The sequence below is a fragment of the Mauremys reevesii genome, linkage group 4 (genome assembly GCF_016161935.1).
Source record: "Mauremys reevesii isolate NIE-2019 linkage group 4, ASM1616193v1, whole genome shotgun sequence".
In the NCBI taxonomy this organism is placed as follows: domain Eukaryota; kingdom Metazoa; phylum Chordata; order Testudines; family Geoemydidae; genus Mauremys; species Mauremys reevesii.
This window is the reverse complement of record NC_052626.1, coordinates 67,173,358-67,195,358: the sequence shown is the minus strand read 5'-3', so window position 1 is coordinate 67,195,358 and position 22,001 is coordinate 67,173,358. Positions and strand designations below refer to the sequence as shown.

The following is a 22,001-nucleotide window of genomic DNA, read 5'->3' as shown; positions in this document are numbered from 1 at the left end:
CAGAATGTTCAAGCACTGTTTGTTTCCTAGATAGTTTACTTTGCTTATAAACACATTAAATGTTCACCTTTCAACAGATAAAGGTGAGCCCATTCTTGACAATCAGAGCCCCCGGATCTTAAAGAACTGCCAGTTCTAGTAGAAATGCAAGAGTGGCTCTGGCAACACCACTATAAACTTGATGTTCTTTGTCACCACATGACCCACTAAGTAAAGTATTTAAGAATTGTAGTTGTTCTTTTAAATTGTGCGTTACTTTAACCAGAATACACTCCTTCCAGATTATTCAGTCCTAGGTGTTTCAAAGATTTTCTCTTGCATACCATATAGCTTCATACTAACAAACCTTTTCCTTTTATACTCCATAAGTGGAAAAATTTTCACCAGCAATAAGTATAAATCCCAGGCTCTCTCTCAAAGCCATAAGCACTCAGTCCAAGAGACACATCAGCTTTGTTTACCGACCTTGTTGTTTTGCAGCACTTAGGAAAAAGTTTGCTCATATGAAGCTATACACTTAGCAACAGAAAATCTTTCATAGTTCAGTCCACACATGCCTTCCAATCCTTGTTATACAGCACACTGACCAGTAAGATTTAAATTACTCTAAAGTGCTTTAGGAGTCAGATAAGAAGTCCAGCACACACATGATTTAACTAAAGAGTATTCATTTTATTTTCCACTATGTCTTTTGTCTCAGTGACATAACTAATAGTTGGATATCCCGCAGAAGGGCACATACAGTGAATCTAGCAAAGCATATGAACAGCCCTAGGGGGTTGAACAAAAGTAGGATTGTTAGCCAACCAGAGAGAAACAAAGTTAAATCCCTCCCAAAGATGTTACATTTTCTTCTTCATTTACACTAAAAAAAAGGGTTTCAAACTGAACAAAATCCTTGTGTCGCTAACAATACATTCAGTCCTGACTAGAGTTTAACAAGATGACAGCAGGATGACTATAATACAAAACTTCTACTACTGTACACACCTGTTGTCCAAGCCCTCCCCAAACCCCATAATGAGGCTGCCCCATTATTTGCTTGCTTGCTGAGCCTGCCTGCGGAGGAGGACGTAGATCTTCTCCTTTATCCAGTCTTTATTGTAGGGTTGGTATGTCTGAGTGTCAGCACGGTAACTAGGGAAAGAAAAAAACCAAAACGGTTAATGTAACATTGCTTTGTCCTTCAGTTTTATATTTCAGAAGAGGCTTAACAACTGTTTGTAAAGCTCACCAAGTGTGTCAGATAGCAAAGTAATTATCCATGTTTTACAGACAGATAGCTGAAGCCTGATCGTGCTTCCATTTGACTGAGTGGAAATTTTACCTAAAGTGACCTTGATCAAGTTACACAGTAAATCAGTGGAAGAGCATGGAACAGAACCCAGATGTTTCAAGCACCAGTAACTACTAGGTCACATTCTCTCTCTCGCTCTCTCTTTTTTACATTAAAATTTAGGAAAAAATGATTTTCCTCCATCTACAGAAAGTAGAAAGTGAACAGAGAAAGCCTTTTAAAAAAAGTGTTTTAAAGCGCCTCAGAATTTGAAAATTTTATGCAAGTCATGAAACATTTTTTAAAAATTGAAATGCTGGTCCTCCTTGAATTTAAGAAACAGCAGGCAAGGTATTAATTTTCAAATATTTAAATAAGTGAGAAATTATTTTCTACTTGTGCTTAGAATCTTTAAAGAAGTTTTTTTTTTAAAAACAAAGATCTTCCAGTCACATGAGGCTTTATAGCGCTCTTAAGTGTTTTCTTCATTCTCCCTAACAAAAGATCAAAGCCAAAAGAATAAGGAAGCAGCTCCAGCCAGCAACCCATTCACATAGCAACTGGTAGTGAGAGTCTAGATCCCAGAACAAGCACACTCCCCGCAAAAAGAATACTACGAACTAAGCTCTCACACATTCATTCTCTCTTTACAAGTCAGGGATTAAAAATTTATTTGAGCTCATTTACTGTATAAACTAACTCAGGACATTGTAGTTCATCACCAAGATCCTGACAGACCCAGGAAACAATTATATTAAAACACTGCCTCCACTTCTGCCAGTCTTACGTATTTATAGCAAAAGCAACTCAAGAAGCTGATACATCAAGTTAGCTATCTGTGTAGATGCAGTACTAAGATTTGTCCCCTCATGCCCAGTTTTAATCCTTAAATCTGGCATGTGCCTTTTGAAATATACAGTGCCTGACCTGGATACTCCAAGAAATTGTGGTGTAACGGGATTAACAGAACATCTTTGAACATAATCCTCTCTACCCATATGACAAGGACAAGAAAGGGATCGTTAGCATTAAGCCTTGGATGGGCCAAAAATTAAGATCTGTAATGCCATTTGATTCAGTCCAAGATACTTTTTTATTAATTCTCAGAGAGCACTAAATGTATCTTTAAGAATTAGTAACTAAAGCTGCATTGAAAGATCGGATATCAAGCCGCATGGAGATTTGTGCAGCCACAAACTGTGCATAGTACATTACATGCTAAGTATGCCATCTGGTGGGAAACTATAAGCTAAAACAGAATTTGGCTCAAACACACTTTGGCTTTATTAGGTTTGACTAGGCTCCTGATTAAAAAAACGTAATATTGTATTAGAAAACAGAGGCTCCTTTTTAAAAACAAGGATCCTATCATTAATCTGTCAGAGGGGAAAACAAAACATAGCATGATTGATCAACCCTGCACCACCCCAATATTGCTGTAGCTGGGGATCAAGCACGGCAGGGGGAGAACTCAAGGACAAGATAAAACTTCAGAAACTAGTATTAAGTGATCTTTTCATCCTTCTCATCAATGACTTTGGCTAATGAATCTGAAGGGGTAAGGAATCCCCTGCAGGCTCTCTTCTGACTTCTCAAAATAATACGTCGCAAAAACAAGTAATTGCATGAGAGAGGTAGTCACTTATTAAAAATAGCTTCACAGCTGCTGGATCAAGTTTTCTAGAAGACTTACAGACCTGCACACATACCATACTCCGTAACTTCCTACAGCGGTTATCAAGTACTTTGACAACCCTGTTACAGTTAACTTCTACTCTGATTATGAAGAGCAGTTGTGCCCACGCCAGTTGAATAAGCAGAAAAATATAGTATAACTGAATGTTACACTTCTTGTCTGATTTCTACAAAATTTAGGGATGCAAGCCAAAAATTAGCTGAATATTTATGGTATGAAGACCAGTTGTGAATTGCTAGAAGTGCTGAGATTTAAATTGTATTTTCCAGAGCAGAACAGTATGGGAAATGGGTCTAGTCACCTGTCCAGGTGTAGGAAAGCATGCAGAACTTACAATGCCATCTTGAGCTGCCCTCATCTTTTATATACAGATGAGAACCCTGGAGACTACAGGTGAGATTTTCTAGGTGACTTAAGAGTACAACTGTTACTGAGAGTCTGAGACTTGTGTTCCTAAATCCCTTAGGTGATTTTTTTTTTTAAATCCTACCCTGCATTTCTAACATGCAATGCTCTGTCTTCATCCACACGAACTGACTACAGCGTACTCCACTTTAGGAAAGTTAGGTGCAGCCTGTAGGCTCCCTAGCATGTTGCCAATATGGTCCTCAGTGGAGTAAGATATAACAACACTGTGGCCTCTTCAGAATCAAACCATGCTAAACAAGCTTTAGTAGCATTTGGCACTCCAGTACAAAGCTTTCTTATGAAGTTTTTGTTAAATTAAGGATCAAGCACTAGCTCTGGACAGTTTATAATGCAATTTGCAATCCTACTGAATTGTGTTTGGGTACAAATACCTAAACTGTTATAAACATTATTGTGGATAAGATCTGAAATGGAACTGTCAACTTCAAAGCTATGTGTACTTACTCTCAGACAAATGTTATGTCCCAATGCAACTCTTGCTAAGGGTGATATGGAATGCCAGTCTGTTTTATGGAATACCGCTGCCTCACCAACACAGCTCGTTACACCACACAGAATATAAAGAGCATTTTAAACGAAAATAACACATTTCTCATCAGCAACTGATAGGTACAGGTGAGAATGGACAATACTACAATAATGTAAAGTATTACATCACTGATTTTGTACATGAGCGTATAAGTAATTACTTGTAACTTTTAAAACACCTGTTTTCCCAAAATGGGAGGGAAGCCATCCCTTCATCTGCAAAATAGGATGGGTGTTTGAGGTACTACCTTCCATACAACAGAATAGTACTTACACAAGACAGCTGAGGTCTGCCAGGTCATCAATAAAATCAAACAACTGGCTGATGTCATATGTAATGGATGGGCTGTTGGGATTCATTCTCTTCAGATGTTCTTCATACATTTTACAAACTCCTGCAGAGAGGTAAGAACTTTCAGTACCATCAATAATGGCATTAAAAGGCTATTGGTTTCAGTTTGCCATAAGTTCCTTCTGGTATTAAAGTTAGTTTTTAGAAGCACATTTAGAATTGGAACATGCAGATGCTGTAGAATTGTTTTAATAGACAATACCACTCAGCTTTAATATTTTATTTCAATTTTACAATGTTGATTAGTTCTCATAATTGTTTGTACAGAACCCAGAACACACTGATGTGGGAAATGGGTCACTATTATTTACACCTTTTTAAGGTATCACTGTCAAATAGTTCAAGACCATGACTTATGAAGTAGTGAGAACAGTCTTCTGGATTTTAAATCTACACTTGGTTCAAGGCATAATTTAACAAAAATGTACAATATACTTGTTTTTTTACAGGGCAAAAGTTTAGAATTATCTCATTGCTGATTTAGAACCAGCAGTTAAGTTGACAAATCCTAGCAACAGAGCTGTACACATGCCTGCTGTGCAGCAGGATGAGACATCAAGCAAGGAAGTATATATTCTCAAATGGAGCAATGGACTTTCATGCATTACAACAGGCATCTTAGAAGAAAAAGTATTTTAGAATTTTTTTTGGTGAGTAAAGAATTGTCTAGCTGAGGAAAACTTTAATGCAGTTGGTACAACAAGATATTCTTGATGTTAGAGAGTATAAGAACTAACGTGATATACCACATTTTTTTACATGTTAACCCCCAGTCAGATCTTCTTTGCATTGTGCGAACGTGTAATGCTAAATTAAACACCCAAATTGCTTCATGTGTCATTATGCAGTCTGAACTGTGAGATTCTATGTGTCTCACAGCCTGGTCCTGAAGTGCTGAACACTCATTCGATTGACTTGAATGAGAGATGAGTGTGCTTAGCACCTCTCATGATGAGGCCACCGGTGAATCCATATAAAATCAGGCCAATTTACAAATGAAAACATTGTCTTCCATCTAGCCTGCAAACTAGTGTGTGTCTGAAAGTCAAACTGGTTTCTTTCTGGCTCACACATTCCTAGTAGCAGAGTTTGCAATTAGTATTTATCCAGTTGATTATGTGCAGAACAATGGGATCTAGATTACCGCTCATAGTAATATTTACTTTGTAGGGATAACAAATTAGTAGTTAGAAAATTGGGGTCTGATCCTGCAAAGGCAGACCACTTGCACAGTGCACCTCATATTGCCGTTTCAGGGCCTTAGTCAGTAAAGTCAGAATAGGACTCTGAATAAACACAGGAAGAAGATTTGTGAAGTAACGAGGAGTCTTTTTGAAATAACTCTTTCGCCCCTATGTGCACTTGAGTCTCGCAGCAAACTGTTACATCAACAGGGTGCTTTTTGGTAAGTATTTTTATACCGTTTCAATTTAAGGAAATGTGTTCAGAATGGTTTCTCTCAGCAGGTGAAAGTTTGGAAAAAATAATCAAACTAAACTGGCCTTAACAAGAAGAGATCATCTAAAGTATCTTCATCCCAGAGGCAACAATACTTACCTTCCATGCACTCATTCACCGATTCATAGTCAGCATATGTTCTCCCTTCTGGCCTCTTGGTAGGCTGAACAAGCAAAATTGTGTGAGACTGCACAAAAACAAGACAGTGACTCAGACTTAGAAATACACATTAAAACCCATGAAGACTAAACTGAAGGTTAGAAGACTAACCCATGAGACACAAATTCAGCTGTATTTCTAGTAATCAGATCTTATATACTTGTAACATAAAGGAGAATCAGAGTAATAGTCTTAAAATGGCTTTGCATTTCTTTCTAAAAAATCCCATGAGCCTGCAGTACAGAAAACAAATGCCCCATTATACCATGAATTAGAAACTGAAAAGAGAGCTGCCCCAGCAATTTTTTCTTCCAATCACAGTTACATTAATCCTGAGACTTGTCAATGCACACACATGTTTCTCTTGAATAACAATCTTGTATTATTTCACACTCAAAAACACTGACTGCATTCAAGAAATAGCATGCAAGGCCCAGGCTCTTCCCTTGTAAATACAACACTAGCATAACAAAAGAAATGAAAATTAAAAAACAAAACACTACTATATTGGAGATTATACTGATTTGCTTATTCCATTGTAAATGCTGGCAGTTACTGGTTTTGTTTTTATACCTGACTTTCTAGTTCCTTGCACCTTTCTCCAAAGCACCTGATACTGTCCACTCTCAGACACGGTATTGGACAAGATGGAACTTTCATTTGATCTGTTATAGCAAGTCCAACTATGTTTTTGTCAGGTCTTTTAGAAATGGCTTTAATTACCACCTATGGACATTTAACGAAGTGCAGAAAGCCAAAGTACTAAGGCTCAGACCTCAGCATCTACTCAGTACCCATGCAGAAAGACTTCTACCAACTGTATATTAGCTCTCAGCAACATGACTAAGATGCTGCACCCATAGTAAACAGTGGACATCGTGGAAGCTGGGAATGGAAAGAGGGCAGGGCCAGGGCACTGATATAAGTACGATCAAGTGAACCCAGGCAGTATGTAGCAGATATTTTTAGGGTTTTAAGTTACTCCTACTGCCAACCAGGAGTAGTGGTTTGCTTGAATTGGCTCAAGAACTTCACTTAAAAGAATGTCATAGTAGCATTAGCCCTTACAGAAGTGCTTCAAATATTTCCTCTTCACAGGCAGCTGTTAGCCAGCTATCAAAGCATTGATCAGTAGACTTCCTTCAGTGTAGTTCACTTTCACATGAAAGTAACAAAGCACTAGGATTATCAGCTCTTTCTGCATTTCACTCAGTTTAACCAGTGAAGCAGTACATATATCAATTTCACTTTCCGTTCCTAACATATAAAGAGGGCTCTGGATTCTAAGTGCTACAAGGAAACATTTCAATTAAAAAACAAACCACCACCTGTTTAATGGCATTATGGTCGACAAATTCAAGGAAGCAGCTCTTTGAATAAGAGTTTATAACGATTAAAAAGTGACCGGCAGAGGATTTCCTAAAAGTTGGACTTGACTCCCCGCCCCACGCGTGTGATGTATACAGGCCTTTCACTCCCTTTGGGGATTTCATTTACACTAGTTCTCCTGCTTTTCCAGCCCAAACAGACCTAGAATTTCTGGTGTATAAACGAGCTGAAATCGCATCGCGAAGAACCCGCCTAGGCCCCACGTGCGCAGCAGAGAGAACCAGACAAAGCCACAAGCCCGGTCGCCCCTCAGGCTAAAGCCCCTGCCCCAGCGGCCAGGGCAGACACGCGCTGTGGGTAAGGAATCTACCCGCGTGGACAAGCACGGGCCTGCGCGAGGAGCAGCCGAGGGCTGGAGATGCCCGTTGGGGAATCACGGCCCCTCCTCCACCGCGGATGGGAAAAAACCGCCGCGCGCGGGTCCCCATGATCCTGCCCCGCGCGAGCCAGACTCGCTCCCGCCCCTCTCCCCGCGGAGCTCGTGCGGTAGGGAAGGGGCGGGGTCTGTATCCCGCTCGGTCCCCAGCCCCGGAGTGGGGGGCGGGAGGAGACACGCGGCTGGGGATTCCGCCAGGCCGCAGCGCTACGTCGCCCTCAGCAGACCCATTCCCGCCGCCACTGTGGCGCGGCCCGACCGACCCGGTTCCTCCCCGCACCCCGGGATCGCCCCCTCCTCACCATGGCGACTCGTTCTCCACAGCCCCGCTGACTGTGACGGTCCCGAACGAACAGTTCCCAACGGTCACCCGCAATCCCCCGCGCTAACCGGAAATACTCCACCAACCGCCAACCAGCCCCTAGCTCCCTACCATAGACATCACGAAACCAGACCAGAGCGTCGCTAGTGCTATAGAGAAACTCTCGCGAGAATACAACATGGCAAAGCGTTCGCCGGCGTTGCGTATACTGGGAGGGGCAAAATGGCGTCGTTCTTTGAGACTTTAGCAGTCATCTTTGATAAGGGCACCGTATCCTATCAGAGACTTTGCGCCTCTCGCCCCATCCAAGATGGTCCCTTCCTAATTATTTGTCCGCCATCTTGGAATCGGGCGGGAAGTGGCGACAGAAAGTGAGTCACGTGAGAAAGACGCTCCGTTCCTGCCCCCCCCCGGGGGGAGGCTCAGGCCGCTAACCCGGAAGCTGCTCTCGGGAAGGGGAAGTGTGTGACTGCGGAGCTGCCACTTGGCCTCCATGGCAGCCGCGGGGGACGCCGGGCGCAAAGGGGAGCCTGAAGCCTGAGCTCCCCGCTGAACCGCCCCCCTCCCAGTCCGCCGAGACCAGGGGCCAGCAGGGGAGGGCGAAGGCGCTGCCGGCGTCTCCCTGGGGCTGGTAGGACGGGCCAGGCTCCCTCCAGGGAGCTGCTGAGTGGCCTGTGCCTCGGGGCGAGCGGCCTTTCTGCTGCACCTGGGGCTGGTATCGTCTGCGAGCGGGGTGGGCCCGTCTCTCACCCGGGCGAAAAGGTGCCCCCTGCCCCCAGGCTGTGGGAGAGAAAGGGCCTTTCCGCTCCCCCGGGGGTGGCTTAATCCCCTGTGGCCCTTGACGGCAGGCGGCGAGAGGGGGAGAATCGTGGTATCCCAGTTGCTATTGACAGATCTAGGGATCGGGGCCAGGAAAGCGGGGTGTCTCTCACACACGTAGCTCTTGGGGGAGGGAGGGAGTTTGTGGCACCACCGGGGAAGAGGCGCCTCTGACCTTCATGACTGCTGGAGCCACAACACCTGCACAAGTTGAAAAACTACATGCACTAAAAGCTGGAAAAGTTGAATTTCACTTTAAGCGAGTGGACAAAAAGGAACAACATGGATGATTTCATCTCCATCAGTCTGCTGTCTCTGGCTATGCTGGTTGGCTGTTATGTGGCAGGGATTATCCCCTTGGCAGTTAATTTTTCAGAGGTAAGCAGGTTGCACCAGACTGTCCATCTCTTGTCATGCAAGAATCTTGGGAATGAGAGAGACAGACACCTATCAAATTGTCTAGCTCGTCCCCTTGGGGCTGCTGACATCTAGTTACCAGTGACAGTTTAAATTAGGGAGCTTTCAAAAGAAACATTGAGTGAAATATTAAATCTTATTCAACAGCACAGCACAGAATCTCTGATGCGTGTAAAATGTATTTTAAAATTGCTTTAAAATGAATTGTACAATTAATTCGGAACTGCAGATCTGAACCTCTCATTGCCAAAGTAGAACAAAGACTCTGCATCAGTAGGAAGGAGGTGGCAGAAGCTGGATGTTTCTTTTTCAAAATGGTTTTAGATTATAAACTCTTGAAGGCATTGACTGGTTTTTATTATATGTCTGCACAGTGTCAGGGCTGAGGCGTCTAAAAACACTAATACAAATAATAAGAGAAATTCTCTACAAAACTCAGTGTTTCCCTCTTTAATTTTCCACAATAATATTCCAAACCTTCATCATGGTTGCTTTCCCTGTGCACAAAGAAAATTGGGTGTGACTTCTAGAGCTCACAAAAATCTTCTGAGCATTATGTAATCTATTTGGATACTTATATGGTCCACATCACTGTAGTATTTGAGGGAGATGGGGTGACTTAATCTGTTCTCTCACCTCTTATGAGCTGAGCCTCATATCTTCACAGTTCCCCACTGTTCAAAAGTGACCCCACCTCTCCCAATCCCTCAAATAGTTGTTTTTATATTGGAGTAGCACCCAGAACCCCCGGTTAGTACTGGGGCCCCATTGTGTTAAGTGTTTTACAAACAATAAAAGTTCCTGCCACAAAGAGTTTACGATATAAGTATAATATAGTGTTAGGAGCCTTATCCTTGATTAGGCACATTAAGGACACAACGTTGATGTGGGGGTGCACATGAATGAAGACTGTCGTAGAGACATTAAGATGAAGGAGTATCTTCTGGAGGAGGGGGAGAAACTTCTTTTATTAAATAAAACACACGTTAGGCCCTAACGGATTTCTTCACGTAATTAAATGTTTAATGCTTGGCTCCTAGTTCCCTTTTTGCTTTAGATATGATGTATATCAGTGGCATTACACATTTTTGTTTGTGATTCTAATAATGGAATCAGTAGATGAAAAGGGGAGTTTAGAAGTGAATGTGATATTGAAAGTTTGTTGAGAAAATGTCTCAGTGGGAATTATGGCCATCTCATAGTCTCATTAGCAAGGTAGCACCTTATGCATTAGCAATAATGGTTTAACTAGTAGATCCTTTTCCAATTTTTCTTGCTTTGCTTGTTACAAGAACTTGGCCTTTCTGGAATATGCACTAACCTGGTGTGCAAAAATAGTGAGTTTGTTTACCTTTGTTCAAGGTTTAATTCCAAACTGTAATCCTGGGGTTCTAAACTAGATTAGTTTAGGAGTGAAATTACCTTTGCTTAGAATGTTGTGAGATCTGGGTGCAGACAGTCTCAAAAGAAGGTTCCAAAGTCTGTATAACTACAGATTTTGAATGAAGCAGTTTGTTTCAGGGATGACTTAGTGAATTGTTTTCCTAACTGAAAATCTGTTTGCCTAATTAATTTTCAAATAAGGACAAGTCAGTTTAGACCCAAGTTCTTTTTAACTTGGCTGACATGAAGACACTCTTGTGACTGTGCAAGAAAACAGTGTGGAGTTTATGGTTCTCTTGTTCTGTGCAGGTTTTGGACTGGTGTATTTCATATTGGATTATATTAGGGTTTAACGCTCAAACAGTTCTTTCTGTACAGTATCTGATATTGGCTCCCATCACCATAGTGTCTAAGCACAGTTAAATCAACGTAATCTTGTAAAAAAAATTTAACCATGTAGACAACACTTCAGTTGTCATAATATTTAATCCTAAGGCTTGTCTATATGTAAAGTCGCAACAGTTTAGCTTAAGGTGTGTTTAAAAAAAACCCCAGATTTCAGTGAACTCGTGCAAAAGGCTGTGTGGACACTGTTATTTCATTTTACACCCATCTTATTTCAGTTCAGTTTAAGTCAATTAGGCTATGTCTCCGCTACTGGTGCTATAGCTCTCCCGCTGTAGCAACATACTGGACCAGGGGTCGGCAAGCTTTCAGAAGTGGTGTGCCGAGTCTTCATTTATTCACTCCAATTTAAGGTTTTGCATACCAGTAATACATTTTAACGTTTTTAGAAGGCCTCTTTCTATAAGTCTATAATATATAACTAAACTATTGTTGTATGTGAAGTAAATAAGGCTTTTAAAACGTTTAAGAAGCTTCATTTAAAATTAAATTAAAATGCAAAGCCCCCCGGACCGGTGGCCAGGACCTGGGCAGTGTGAGTGCCACTGAAAATCAACTTGCGTGTCGCCTTCGGCACCTGTGTCATAGGTTGCCTACCCCGGTACTGGACCCTTCCCACAGCAATGGAAAGGTTTTTTCTGTTGTTGTAGGTAATCCACCGCCCCCAGTGGTGGTAGGTAGGTCCATGGAAGCAGTCTGCTGTCAAACTAGCCATGTGTCCACACAAGGGCTTGGGTTGGCATAGTTATGTCATTATCCCCCCTGAGGGAGCGACGTAGCTATCTATGCCTGTCAGAATTTTAAGTGTAGATTAGGCCTCAGAAACATGTTTAAGCTAAATTATATAAGTCACTCTTAAAATGTCTGTCCACACAGAGGTTTCCATTAGTTTTATCTAAACCAGTGTAAGTGTGTGTGTGTGTAGATAAGGACCTAATGTGACTAATCGAATGATTCAGATTGAAGCATGTTTGTGTTGTGAGGTGTTACTATAATTACATTATTAATTTTCATGAAATTACTTGTTCTGTTTTTTTTTTCACTTTAACCTCCTGACTAGCTGATGATTATATTTTAAACAAATAAGTTGTTAGTTTCATCATAAACTAGCACTTGGCCTTGTTATGTATCAAATTAGGATGATGGTGACTGCTTTTTCACTGCAGTTTGCTAATTGTTTAAGAAAAACTAAACTTTTGCAGTGACATCTTTGTAGTTGTGTAGAGAGTAGAATACCTTTTTATATTCCATTGAAATTTGTATGTAATCTTCTGATCAGACTTTCAGATCAGTATAAATGCCATGGTAAATCTTAGAAGAAGTAGCATAAAACAGTCAGCGACATTCTGCGTTTATGCATCTGCTGATCACGCTTCTTTTTTTTTTTTAATCGAGCTGACATAAACTGTGTACTGGTGCTTTTGAGAGCTCAGTTGTTATCTTTGACTAATACAGCTCCATAATTCAAGCTTTCCTTTAAATAAACCCTTTTAATGATTTACATGATTTCGGTTTAAACCTACCTTGGGGATTGAATCCCTTCTGTAATGTGAAATGTTAGATGCTTGCAAAACAGGAATTTCACAACTTACTCCTGTTTTAATCCTTCAGTAGAGTTCATATTCATTTTTTTAATGTGAAAAGTTTAAGCCCTGGCAAGGTTTTAGGTTTTTTTTATATGGGTCATCAATAGTAATTTTCACTTGTTCCATTTTTTTTAAATCAAGTCAGTTTGTCTGATGGTATGTTGCTGGAGAGGGGCCTTTAAAGCACAGTTATAGTCAGGAAAGTGTAGTAAGGACAACTTCTTGCTCAACACCTAAGAACGGCCATATTGGGTTGGACCAATCATCAGTCTAGCCCACTAGCCTGTCTTCTGACAGTGGCTAATGCCAGGTGCTTCAGAGGGAATAAACAGAACAGGTAATCATCAGGTGATCCATCCTGTCGTCCACTCCCAGCTTCTGACAAACAGAGGTTAGGGCACACTCAGAACATACTGTTGCATCCCTGACCATCCTGGCTAATAGCTATTGATGGATCTATGTTCCATGAATTTATCAAGTTCTTTTTTGAACGCTACTGTTGTTTTGGCCTTCACAACATCCTCTGGCAATGAGTTCCACTGGTTGACTGCACTGTGTGAAGAAGTACTTTCTTTTGTTTGTTTTAAACCTGTTGCCTATTGATTTCATTGGATGATCTCTGGTTCTTGTGTTACATGAAGGAGTGAATAACATTTCCTTATTCACTTTCTCCATACCAGTCAAGATTTTATAGATCTCTATATTCCCTCTTAGTCATCTCTTTTGCAAGCTGAAAAGTCCCAGTCTTTTTAATCTCTCTTCATACAGAAGCTGTTCCATACCCCTCATCATTTTTGTTGCCCTTCTCTGTACTTTTTCCATTTCTAATGTATCTTTTTCTGAGATGGGGCAATCAGGTCTGCACACAGTATTCAAGATATGGGACTTACCATGGATGTAAATAGAGGCATTATGATATTTACTGTCTTATTAACTATCCCTTTCCTAATAGTTCCTAACATTGTTAGCTTTTTTGGCTGCTGCCGCACTCCCTATATATCTGAGTTACATACATTTGTTTTTGTTACTGTTACCACTGCTATTCAGAACCAGTATCATCTATGGGTGAACAAGCTATATTGCATATTGGTTTATTCACCAGCAATAGTCCTACAACCTAGGTGTCATCATCAGCTCTATCCTCTCTAAACCAGCACATGTAGGCCGCGTTCAAATCCTGCCTTATCTCCCGCTATAAAATCTCTAAAATCCTACCCTTTTCTTTCTGTCCATGCTGCTAAAACTTCCATCCAAGCCCTGTTCATCTACTGCCTAGGCTATAGAAACCACCTTCTCTCTGGCTTTCCTGATACCCACTTTGCTCCCCTCAGCGCCATTTAAAATGCAGCTACTAATCTTCCTGGGTCATCATTCTGTTCACGTGGCTCCCCTCTCTGAAATCACCCACCGATTTCCCTCTTCGCTGCCACATCAAATATTGACTTCAGATTCTTAGTCTTACCCTTCACAATTTAACACCTAATTTATCCTCTCTTGATTTGTATGGTGTTCAGTTGACTGTCAGTGTCAGCCTTGGTTATCCATTTGTCCACTTCTCCCATGAAGACTTTTGGGCTTTTTTTTTAATATGCTGCCACTCATGCATGGTATACATTCTGAATTAGTTCATAAAGACACTACTCTGTCCTCATTCAAATATTTCCTCAGGACTTCTCTTTAGCACAGTGTCTGGGGAAGCTGCTAGTGAGGTTGTTGATAAGCTAGCGAGGTTGTTGATGGCCAGAAGGTGCCTCTGAGATGTCTGTCTTTTCTTTTCTTTTTTTTTAATACAACTATCAGCCATTTAGCTTTGCCTGTGTCTGGGCTATATAGTAACTATTTCCCTCGACTACCTTCCTCATTCTTTCTGGTTGCCTCACTTGTTGCATCTCTTGTCATTTAGATTGGAAGTTTTTTGGTGTTAAGATCATTTTTTTTACTCTTTGTACCGTGGTTAGCACAAGGTGTGAAACTCATTTGGAGATAAGGAGGGCAAATCCCCTTATACAGCTATGATCAATGGGCAGAGAGAAATGCAGGGCTATATATTCCTAATAATTCACAGCACAATGCCTACCCTACCCTTGTCAATGGGAGGTTTGCACAGAGTTCAAAGGGAGCATGTGGCCTTCGTGTAGTAATTAAACATGTGGTTATTTATTAGCTGTTGAGTGCTTTGTTGTTACATTTATCACACATTGATGCTCCCTTTTAGGCCCGCTGCTATTCCTGAGCTTTGTTTCTTTCCTTCCTTATCCTCCATCCTCTCTTTCTCTCCCTCCTTCCTTGTTTTGTGAGTCTTCTCAGTTCTTTTCCTCTACATTTCCTTGCCTATAGCAACCTCCAGTTGCCTCCACCAGGGCTTTCAGTCCCAGCTCCTTCCCCAATCCATCTATTAAAGTGATTAGCAATTAATAGTTAATGTTGACATTGAAATACCATTATTGGGGTGTAGAGTTGACACTTCAGATTAATAGAGAACAAGAGGAATTTCCCCTACATTGTTGTTTCAAACTGTGGATTCAGGCAGATGTCACTTTATCAGTTACACTCTGTTTATGATTAGAAAGTTATCTCTCAGCCATGAAGTCTAGAAATTTCCTTTGTTTTTTAAATGAAAGCTGAGTTTCCGCACAGAATGGATATATCCTGCAGGCTTCATAAATACACCTTGCTGGCCAGGTGTGTATTTGACACCCTGGTCTACTATAGTTGGGCTCCTTATCAGGGTTTCTAGGTGCTACCATAATTCAAAAAATAAGTTATAAAGGGAATGATCAACAATGATCAACAAGTTGTACACTGTATTAATACTACATTATTATTTATTGGTTTTAACATTGCAGGGTAGATTTTGGCTTCCTAGGACAAACATTTGGATTTTTACAATGGACAAAAATAAGGATTACCATTTGTAAGGGGACACCTCAAAAATGGCCTTGCTTGAATGGCTCTGAAAGTATAAACCTGAATCTGTCAAAATTGGGCTGCTGGTGGGCATCCTTCAAAACTCATATATGCTTAAACAGTATTCACCTCAGTGGATCTGGCAGCTGAGGTTCAGAGTAATCTTCATTGTCAAGTAACATAGTCCTTTCTATTGGGAAATGGTATTTCCCATTTCATTGATTTATCAAAGAAGAGGACATTTTTCATGTTCATTTCCTGCTCAAAATTGTCCAACTTAGAGATGCTGACAATACACATTCCTATTCCAACTGTTTATTAACCTTTAGGAATGTAAAGTTAAGAAATTCAGTTTCTGGAATAAAAACCTATATTGTAAACTTTTGTGGATCATTTTTTCCCTACTCTTTTATAAACTCTCTTTTTGTACTACTTTGGAATCTATCAGGCATACTTGAAAAATAGTGAACTTTTTCTAATCAACCACAGAAATTAGAGAAGGGATAATAATCTATTAATCTGTTACCACTATTTTGGGGGACTGTACTTTAGTCTAATAGACCTCACTTTTGGGAAGAGGGGAATCCTAAATGATGATTGGCAAATTTTAACCCATTGTGTATTTCTGACAGGGTAGATTGATATCAATCACTGCTTCTAATCATGATTTAAATCAGCAAGCAGGAAATTTTGATTTAAATCAATTTTAATCTTGATTTGCATTTGTACTTTTTATGATTTTCCTAAAGAGAGGTTGATTCTCTTTGGTTGGTAAGCATTAAAACATGTTAGTTTGCAACTAAATATAACCTTCACACTAAATTTGGTCCTCTATTTTGCTATCCAGGAGGATACAGTATATCTCTGCATGCTTATTTAACCAATTATATAGCTTAGCATACATTTATTCAGATTTTTAATTTTTATATTTTTATCACATTAGAAAATAGTGAATATTACATTTCTTCTTTACTAGATTAATTTTGTACTTGTGATTTGTGTCAATCTGCATTTGAATGGAAATTGGAATTCAGTTAAAATGCACAAAAACAGCATTTTAATTTTGTTTTTATTAAATAAAACTACTGTAAATATGTTGAATACATACAAAACATTTTGATAAACTTTTTTTTATTTAAAACTAACTGATAAACTAAATTATGAGTGAATTTAAATGATTATTTCTGGTCATCACATCATTCAAGATTTTAGAACTAGTAGATCTCACCCTCTTGCACCTCATTTGTTTTCACAAGCTCTCTTGCTTTTCAACTCCCAGTTATGTTCTTAACATTGAATGAAGTAGCCATTGAACTGAGCTTTTAGTTTAATAAACTGATATGAAGAAAATACTCTCTGCACCTGCAGAAGAGGCTAGTTCTTTCAAAAGTTGGTTTAACATTTCAACAGACTGGTTCCAGGTGCTTAGCCAATGACTTCAACCATTTCAGTGGTTTGATTTTCTTTAATACTTCAGCAGCAAACATACTTCTTGAATATTAGTTTTTTATTTAATCTAAATTATTTAATAGATTATGGTAAAATTACGCCTTAATATCAGCTATCGTAATTTCAAATTTAATTTTAAATAGGTTTAGTTTTAAAGAGAAATGTATTTACATAAAATAATCCACTTATATATTTTTTTTTTAAAAAGCATGGCCTTCTATCCACCCTACTTTGTAATTCAAAGTAACAAATCTTATGAAGCACTGAGTTGTTGAGCAGGACTGCATGAAGTAAGTTTACTCTAGCATAAAGTAAGTAGTGTGTGTTAAATAGTGTTTGACAGTGTATGCAGAAAAAGCTCGTAAGTGAGTCTAATGACGACAGATCTCACTTAACACTGGATTAAAGTAATCTCTAAAACATTGCAAGGGAAACATGCATTGCATCCATCCTACCTTGATCTGTGGATCAGGAGTTGTAATTTCTCATGCTACTTCAACACTCTTGAGCAAAAATATTGATTCCAAATGTTAAAGTTTCTGTTTTTTGTTGGGGGATAGGAGAGTTTGTTGTTCATTACTAAAGAGTGTTACTTGTTTTATGCTTGCTTGCAGGAAAGGTTAAAGCTGGTGACAGTTCTGGGTGCTGGGCTCCTCTGCGGAACTGCTTTGGCTGTGATTGTGCCTGAAGGAGTACATGCACTTTATGAAGACATTTTGGAGGGTGAGGAAAAAAACAGCCTGATATATGTCCTTGTGCAAGACAGTTGTGCAAGGCCAAAATTGCCTGTTAAACTAATTAGCAAAATTGTTTGACACCAACTGATTTTTTTTAAGTGAAAGTACATGTCTTAGAGAGACATAGGCATAGGGTATACCTGAAGCCCCAAAGTCTTGGATGACTGTACCAGTTATACCATCCCTTAGTTTTATCAGGTAATGCCCATTATCTCTCATTCAAGTGCATTCTAATCCTCATTGGAGCTTCAGGTGCTTTTCCAATGGTATGACACAGGTTTTGAGTAGATTTAAGATCAGTAACTCAGTCAAAGGTGGGTGGCAGAAACACACTGGGTCCTAATACAAAGAAATGTCAAGATGGGGGAGAGGTGACTCTAGAGAACTTTTCAAACATGTTTGAAGTACCAGTACTGCTACTGCATATCAGTGGGTGGGAACCACTGCTCTATGCCACCATAGTAAATTTGGGTTTTTTTCTTGATATATCTGTGCTTTCATTTTACATGCTTTGGAGGAGAATATATTTTCCATTTTTACCATTTGCACTTATTTAACCTACTTTTTAGTCTCTGTGTATTTTAGGCTTGTCTAGTGTCTTTCATGTAACTTAAAATTATTCATATTTAATAAACATAGAACCTTGCAATAACATTAAACTATTTATTCATGTGTTCATACACTTTCCAATCTGTATGTTTATTGTAGCCTCTCGCTATACTGCACTTTAGTTGAGGGTTTGTGATCCATTCCATTTTAATCTTTGTTATGATTAGCATAGCAGCAGACAATGTTATTGGGAGCACTTACACTTTTCTCAATAAATTTTTGGTCGGTTTATTGCCCAGGCTTAACACCTTCAGTGAGATGATCTGACCCATTAAACTATAGTGTAAATAAGAGGCATTTGAAAAATTCTGTCTCTTCCTATTTACACAGCAGTTCATGCATATTGTCCATCCATATTGAAGTAAAATACATAACTGGGAAACTTACAGTATGCATTCATGATATCTTAAACTAAATTTCTAACATAAAATACCCTGAACAAAGCCAATTTAGCTGTAAAGAAATTATTTAAGGAACATTGAGAGTTATTTTTTTCAGGTGAAGTGATTTCAGCCCAGAATTTAGGTCCCTTCAGTATAACTCAGGTTACAAATCACACTTTGATCCTTTGTCTACTTTTCTAGGGCAAGTCGAAGAGAACTAGAACTAATAAATCAAGGAAAAATGAGTTAATCCTAATATTACTGCATAAAATGTGTATTATATGTGAAGATAAAGTTGTAGAGAGCTGCACCCACTTACATAGACTCAGCCATGAAGGTTGTTATAAAAGGTAAAGGGTCCACTTACAAAATAAGACATTCAGAATTAAGCATAAGAATCTGATCTGACTTGTTTTACTTCACTCACTGATGTCTAGCAGGCCTAAAATTTAATTGTTTTGCTTTTGTCCTCTATCTAAAACTTATTGAAGTGCTAAATTAAGAAATGGACTGTCTTCTCTTCTTTATTCCAGTTGTCTGTTCATACCTAAGACTATTTTTAAAGAGATGCAGTCATGCTATATTTGGCCCTAAAGAAGCTTTTGTAAAAGCCTGAGAGTCTTACAAAACCAAAGCAAATAAAATGTTTTCCACTACATCTTTTAAAATTCCAGTGGAAAGTTTGCTTAATCAATACACTTTCCTCTGCAGTGTTGCAACACAAACTTTGCTACCTTGTGCTAGTGTGTAAGTACGTGAAAGTTAAACTTAGTCTGTTTTCCCTTAAAGCTGTTTAAATTTGGTTTTTGGGTTATTGTTTGAAGGCCTTCTGGAAACAGTGCTTTTAAGGAAGATTGAAAGAAGAAAGGGTGTTTTAGTGGCATGCAAAATCAGGGAGACAGTTCCAAGCTTAGGGAACAGCATAAGAGAAGGCACAAAGACAAGAATGAGAGACTCATGCAAGAGTAGTGCCTGAGCAGTGCAAAAGGACCAGACGGAGATGTAGGAAGAGTGTAAAAACAGCAATAAACTGGACAGTGTCCCTTTAATTGCAAATTAAATGATCTGTGCACAGAGTATAACTGAACATTTGCACAGTGTTCCACTCTCTCCCCCTGAAGTGATCTGTTAAAAGGTCCATTTAATTCATAAAAAGAGTAGCAGTGAGACATCATTATATTTTGCTAGGGTTGTCCCAGATGTCTCTAACAGTGGCTGCTGTCCTCAAGAGGCCATTAATATTTAATTAAGCCAGAAGTCCTCATAATAGAAAACAATATTCAGTATTACTCAAGCGTTTGAACCAACAAAAAAAAAACACCCCAGACTTATTCAGCGATTTCATCATCCACAGCTAACTGTTTCTTCAGGAGTCTGTAGAATGTCTTGTGTGCCACAGATACCTCTTTGTTCAAAGTCACCATGCATGCATTTTGTAGGGCATTGAAGCATTGCAAAATGCTTCATTTAAATCCATTTTAAAATACCCCCCTTCTAAGGGTTTTCATGAAAATACGGAGTCACCCCTCTGAATATACATTAATTATGTCTTCTCAGGGGGAAAAAACCTTACAAAATAATTATAATAATGTTAAAAGAGACAAAGGTTGGGTCCAACACAATATCATACTTAGCACTTCTGTTGCACCTTTTCCTACGAGGATCTTGAAGTGCTTTACAAATACTAAGTAAACCTAGCAAACACACTCAGAAGTAGTATCCCTCTTTTGTGATGGAGCCAGCAAGTTCTATCTAGAGGCTAGAATGGGGACTGGGAGTCAGGAATATCTCTCAGGGCTTCTGACTCTGTCACTGATTTGGCAAGCTAGCTGCACCTGTTTTGCTATCTGTCAAGTACTTTTTAGAGATTCAGGTGACCTGTGCTATGGAAGTGTACAGTATTTTTATGGATGAGTTAGCTGAGGTGCAAAGAGTTAAATGACATGCCCGAGGTCACGTTGTAGTCAGGAACAAAACCCAGAACTTTGCTCAAACTAGTCACCATGCTTCCGTTATTGTTTTTTTCCCACCTAAACAACGAAAGGGCCGCTGAGATGACTGGGGTCATGTTATTGAGAAACTAAAACAGCTTAATTTTTGTGAATATACTTGGGGCTTTTAAGTATGGTTAAATGCATTTTTAGTAAAGTCTGACTTCCATACTTGGGGCTATACTATAACTTCAGATGTTGTGGCGGGGTCCCCAGGGTGCAACCTGGATTTAGGGACCACTCAGCCCTTCATACCCACCAACCTGGGCTACTGCTCACACTGATCCTGAAGTCATGCTCTGGTAGGCACTGCACGTACACGGACATCCACAGGCGGGAACACACTCAACTGTGTTACATGAATGATCTCCCAGCCACTCATGAACCATCAATAGGGAGGCTCCAGCCAATTCCCCTCAGCTCCCCAACTTTGCACCCCAGAACTAAATTGTCTTGCACTGGTCAGAAGCCTGGCCAGTGTAAGTTCGTTGAGTAGTTCACCACTCCCTCAGTGTGGAATGGACACACACTAGCCTTTTGTAAATTGAGCTGAGATTTCACAAGCACTTCAACCAAAACATACTGTTTTAGGTAAAATATAAAACAAGTTTACTAACCACAGAAAGATAGATTTTAAGTAGGGCTGTCAAGCGATTAAAAAAATTAATCATGCGATTAAAAAAATACAATTTAAATATTTTTGGATGTTTTCTACATTTTCAGATATACTTTCAATTACTACAGTAGTAGTGTTGGTCCCCAAAGTGGGATAAACTAGGACATTAAAAATAAAACAAAAAATTCTAAATCTATTTTTCTTTCCTGCTTTATATTGTTAAGACCAGGTATGAAGAAAGCTTTCAGTGAAGGATTAGAAAATATTAGAACATCACCTTTGGGATCTTCACTCCTAATCAACCTGTTTATCTGCTTTAGGGAAGCACCATCAGGCCAGTGAGACGCAAAATGTGATTGAATCTGAGAAAGTAGCAGAAATAACAGCTGAGCATGAGCATGGCCACGACCATTCAAAATTACACGCGTACATTGGCGTTTCCCTTGTCCTTGGTTTTGTCTTCATGCTTTTGGTGGACCAGATAGGCAGCTCCCACGTGCACTCTACAGATGGTAAGTAAAGCCTCTCCTGCCAGACTGGCACTTGCCTTAGAGCTAGTGAGCAACCAGAATGAATTAACAAGGTGTATTTTCAAAATGATGATTTATGATGTATTTTTAATACAGTAGTGCCCAGTCAGGATGAGGGCTCTGTTTAGCTTGGTATTCTACAAACATAAGTAAGCATGGTCTGTTATGTGAAATAATAAAGCAG

The 22,001-nt window shown here is 39.6% G+C and overlaps 2 protein-coding genes across 9 annotated transcripts in view; one reads left to right on the top strand and one right to left on the bottom strand.

The window, feature by feature from the left end:
* Positions 1 to 651: 651 nt before the first annotated feature.
* On the bottom strand, positions 652 to 8,225 carry ERH (ERH mRNA splicing and mitosis factor). 6 transcript variants are annotated; one of them, XM_039534772.1, is made up of 5 exons: positions 7,927 to 7,950; positions 6,472 to 6,563; positions 5,839 to 5,926; positions 4,204 to 4,324; positions 652 to 1,137 (listed from the first exon to the last, which is right to left on the bottom strand). In XM_039534772.1, the coding sequence occupies exons 2-5, from the start codon at positions 6,556 to 6,558 to the stop codon at positions 1,035 to 1,037; spliced, it is 399 nt and encodes a 132-aa protein (XP_039390706.1). In that variant the 5' UTR covers positions 6,559 to 6,563; positions 7,927 to 7,950; the 3' UTR covers positions 652 to 1,034. The 6 variants fall into 6 exon arrangements, with proteins under 6 accessions (XP_039390706.1, XP_039390704.1, XP_039390705.1 ...); XM_039534770.1 differs by lacking the exon at positions 7,927 to 7,950 and adding an exon at positions 7,598 to 7,898; XM_039534771.1 differs by lacking the exon at positions 7,927 to 7,950 and adding an exon at positions 7,429 to 7,530.
* Positions 8,226 to 8,309: 84 nt separating this feature from the next.
* The window catches only part of SLC39A9 (solute carrier family 39 member 9), a 38,101-nt gene continuing 24,409 nt past the window's right edge, over positions 8,310 to 22,001 (top strand). For all 3 annotated transcript variants that reach the window (XR_005597594.1, XM_039534768.1, XM_039534769.1), the window contains exons 1-3: positions 8,310 to 9,182; positions 17,566 to 17,674; positions 21,608 to 21,799. Coding sequence is in view for 2 of the 3 variants with exons in the window: in XM_039534768.1 (XP_039390702.1) it covers positions 9,087 to 9,182; positions 17,566 to 17,674; positions 21,608 to 21,799 (397 nt within the window). In the remaining variant the exon portion in view is untranslated. The remainder of the gene's footprint in view (positions 9,183 to 17,565; positions 17,675 to 21,607; positions 21,800 to 22,001) is intronic.

Bases quoted from the DNA above. Each gene is read 5' to 3' on its own strand.
- ERH (XM_039534770.1), bottom strand. From the start codon at position 7,715: ATGGGGACCCGCGCGCGGCGGTTTTTTCCCATCCGCGGTGGAGGAGGG. The intron at 6,564-7,597 runs GTAGATTCCTTA...TTGCTATAACAG, and splicing joins GCCCGTGCTTGTCCACGCGG to ATCAAATGAAAGTTCCATCT. The intron at 1,138-4,203 runs GTAAGTACTATT...TTCTTTCCCTAG, and splicing joins GCAGACCTCAGCTGTCTTGT to TTACCGTGCTGACACTCAGA.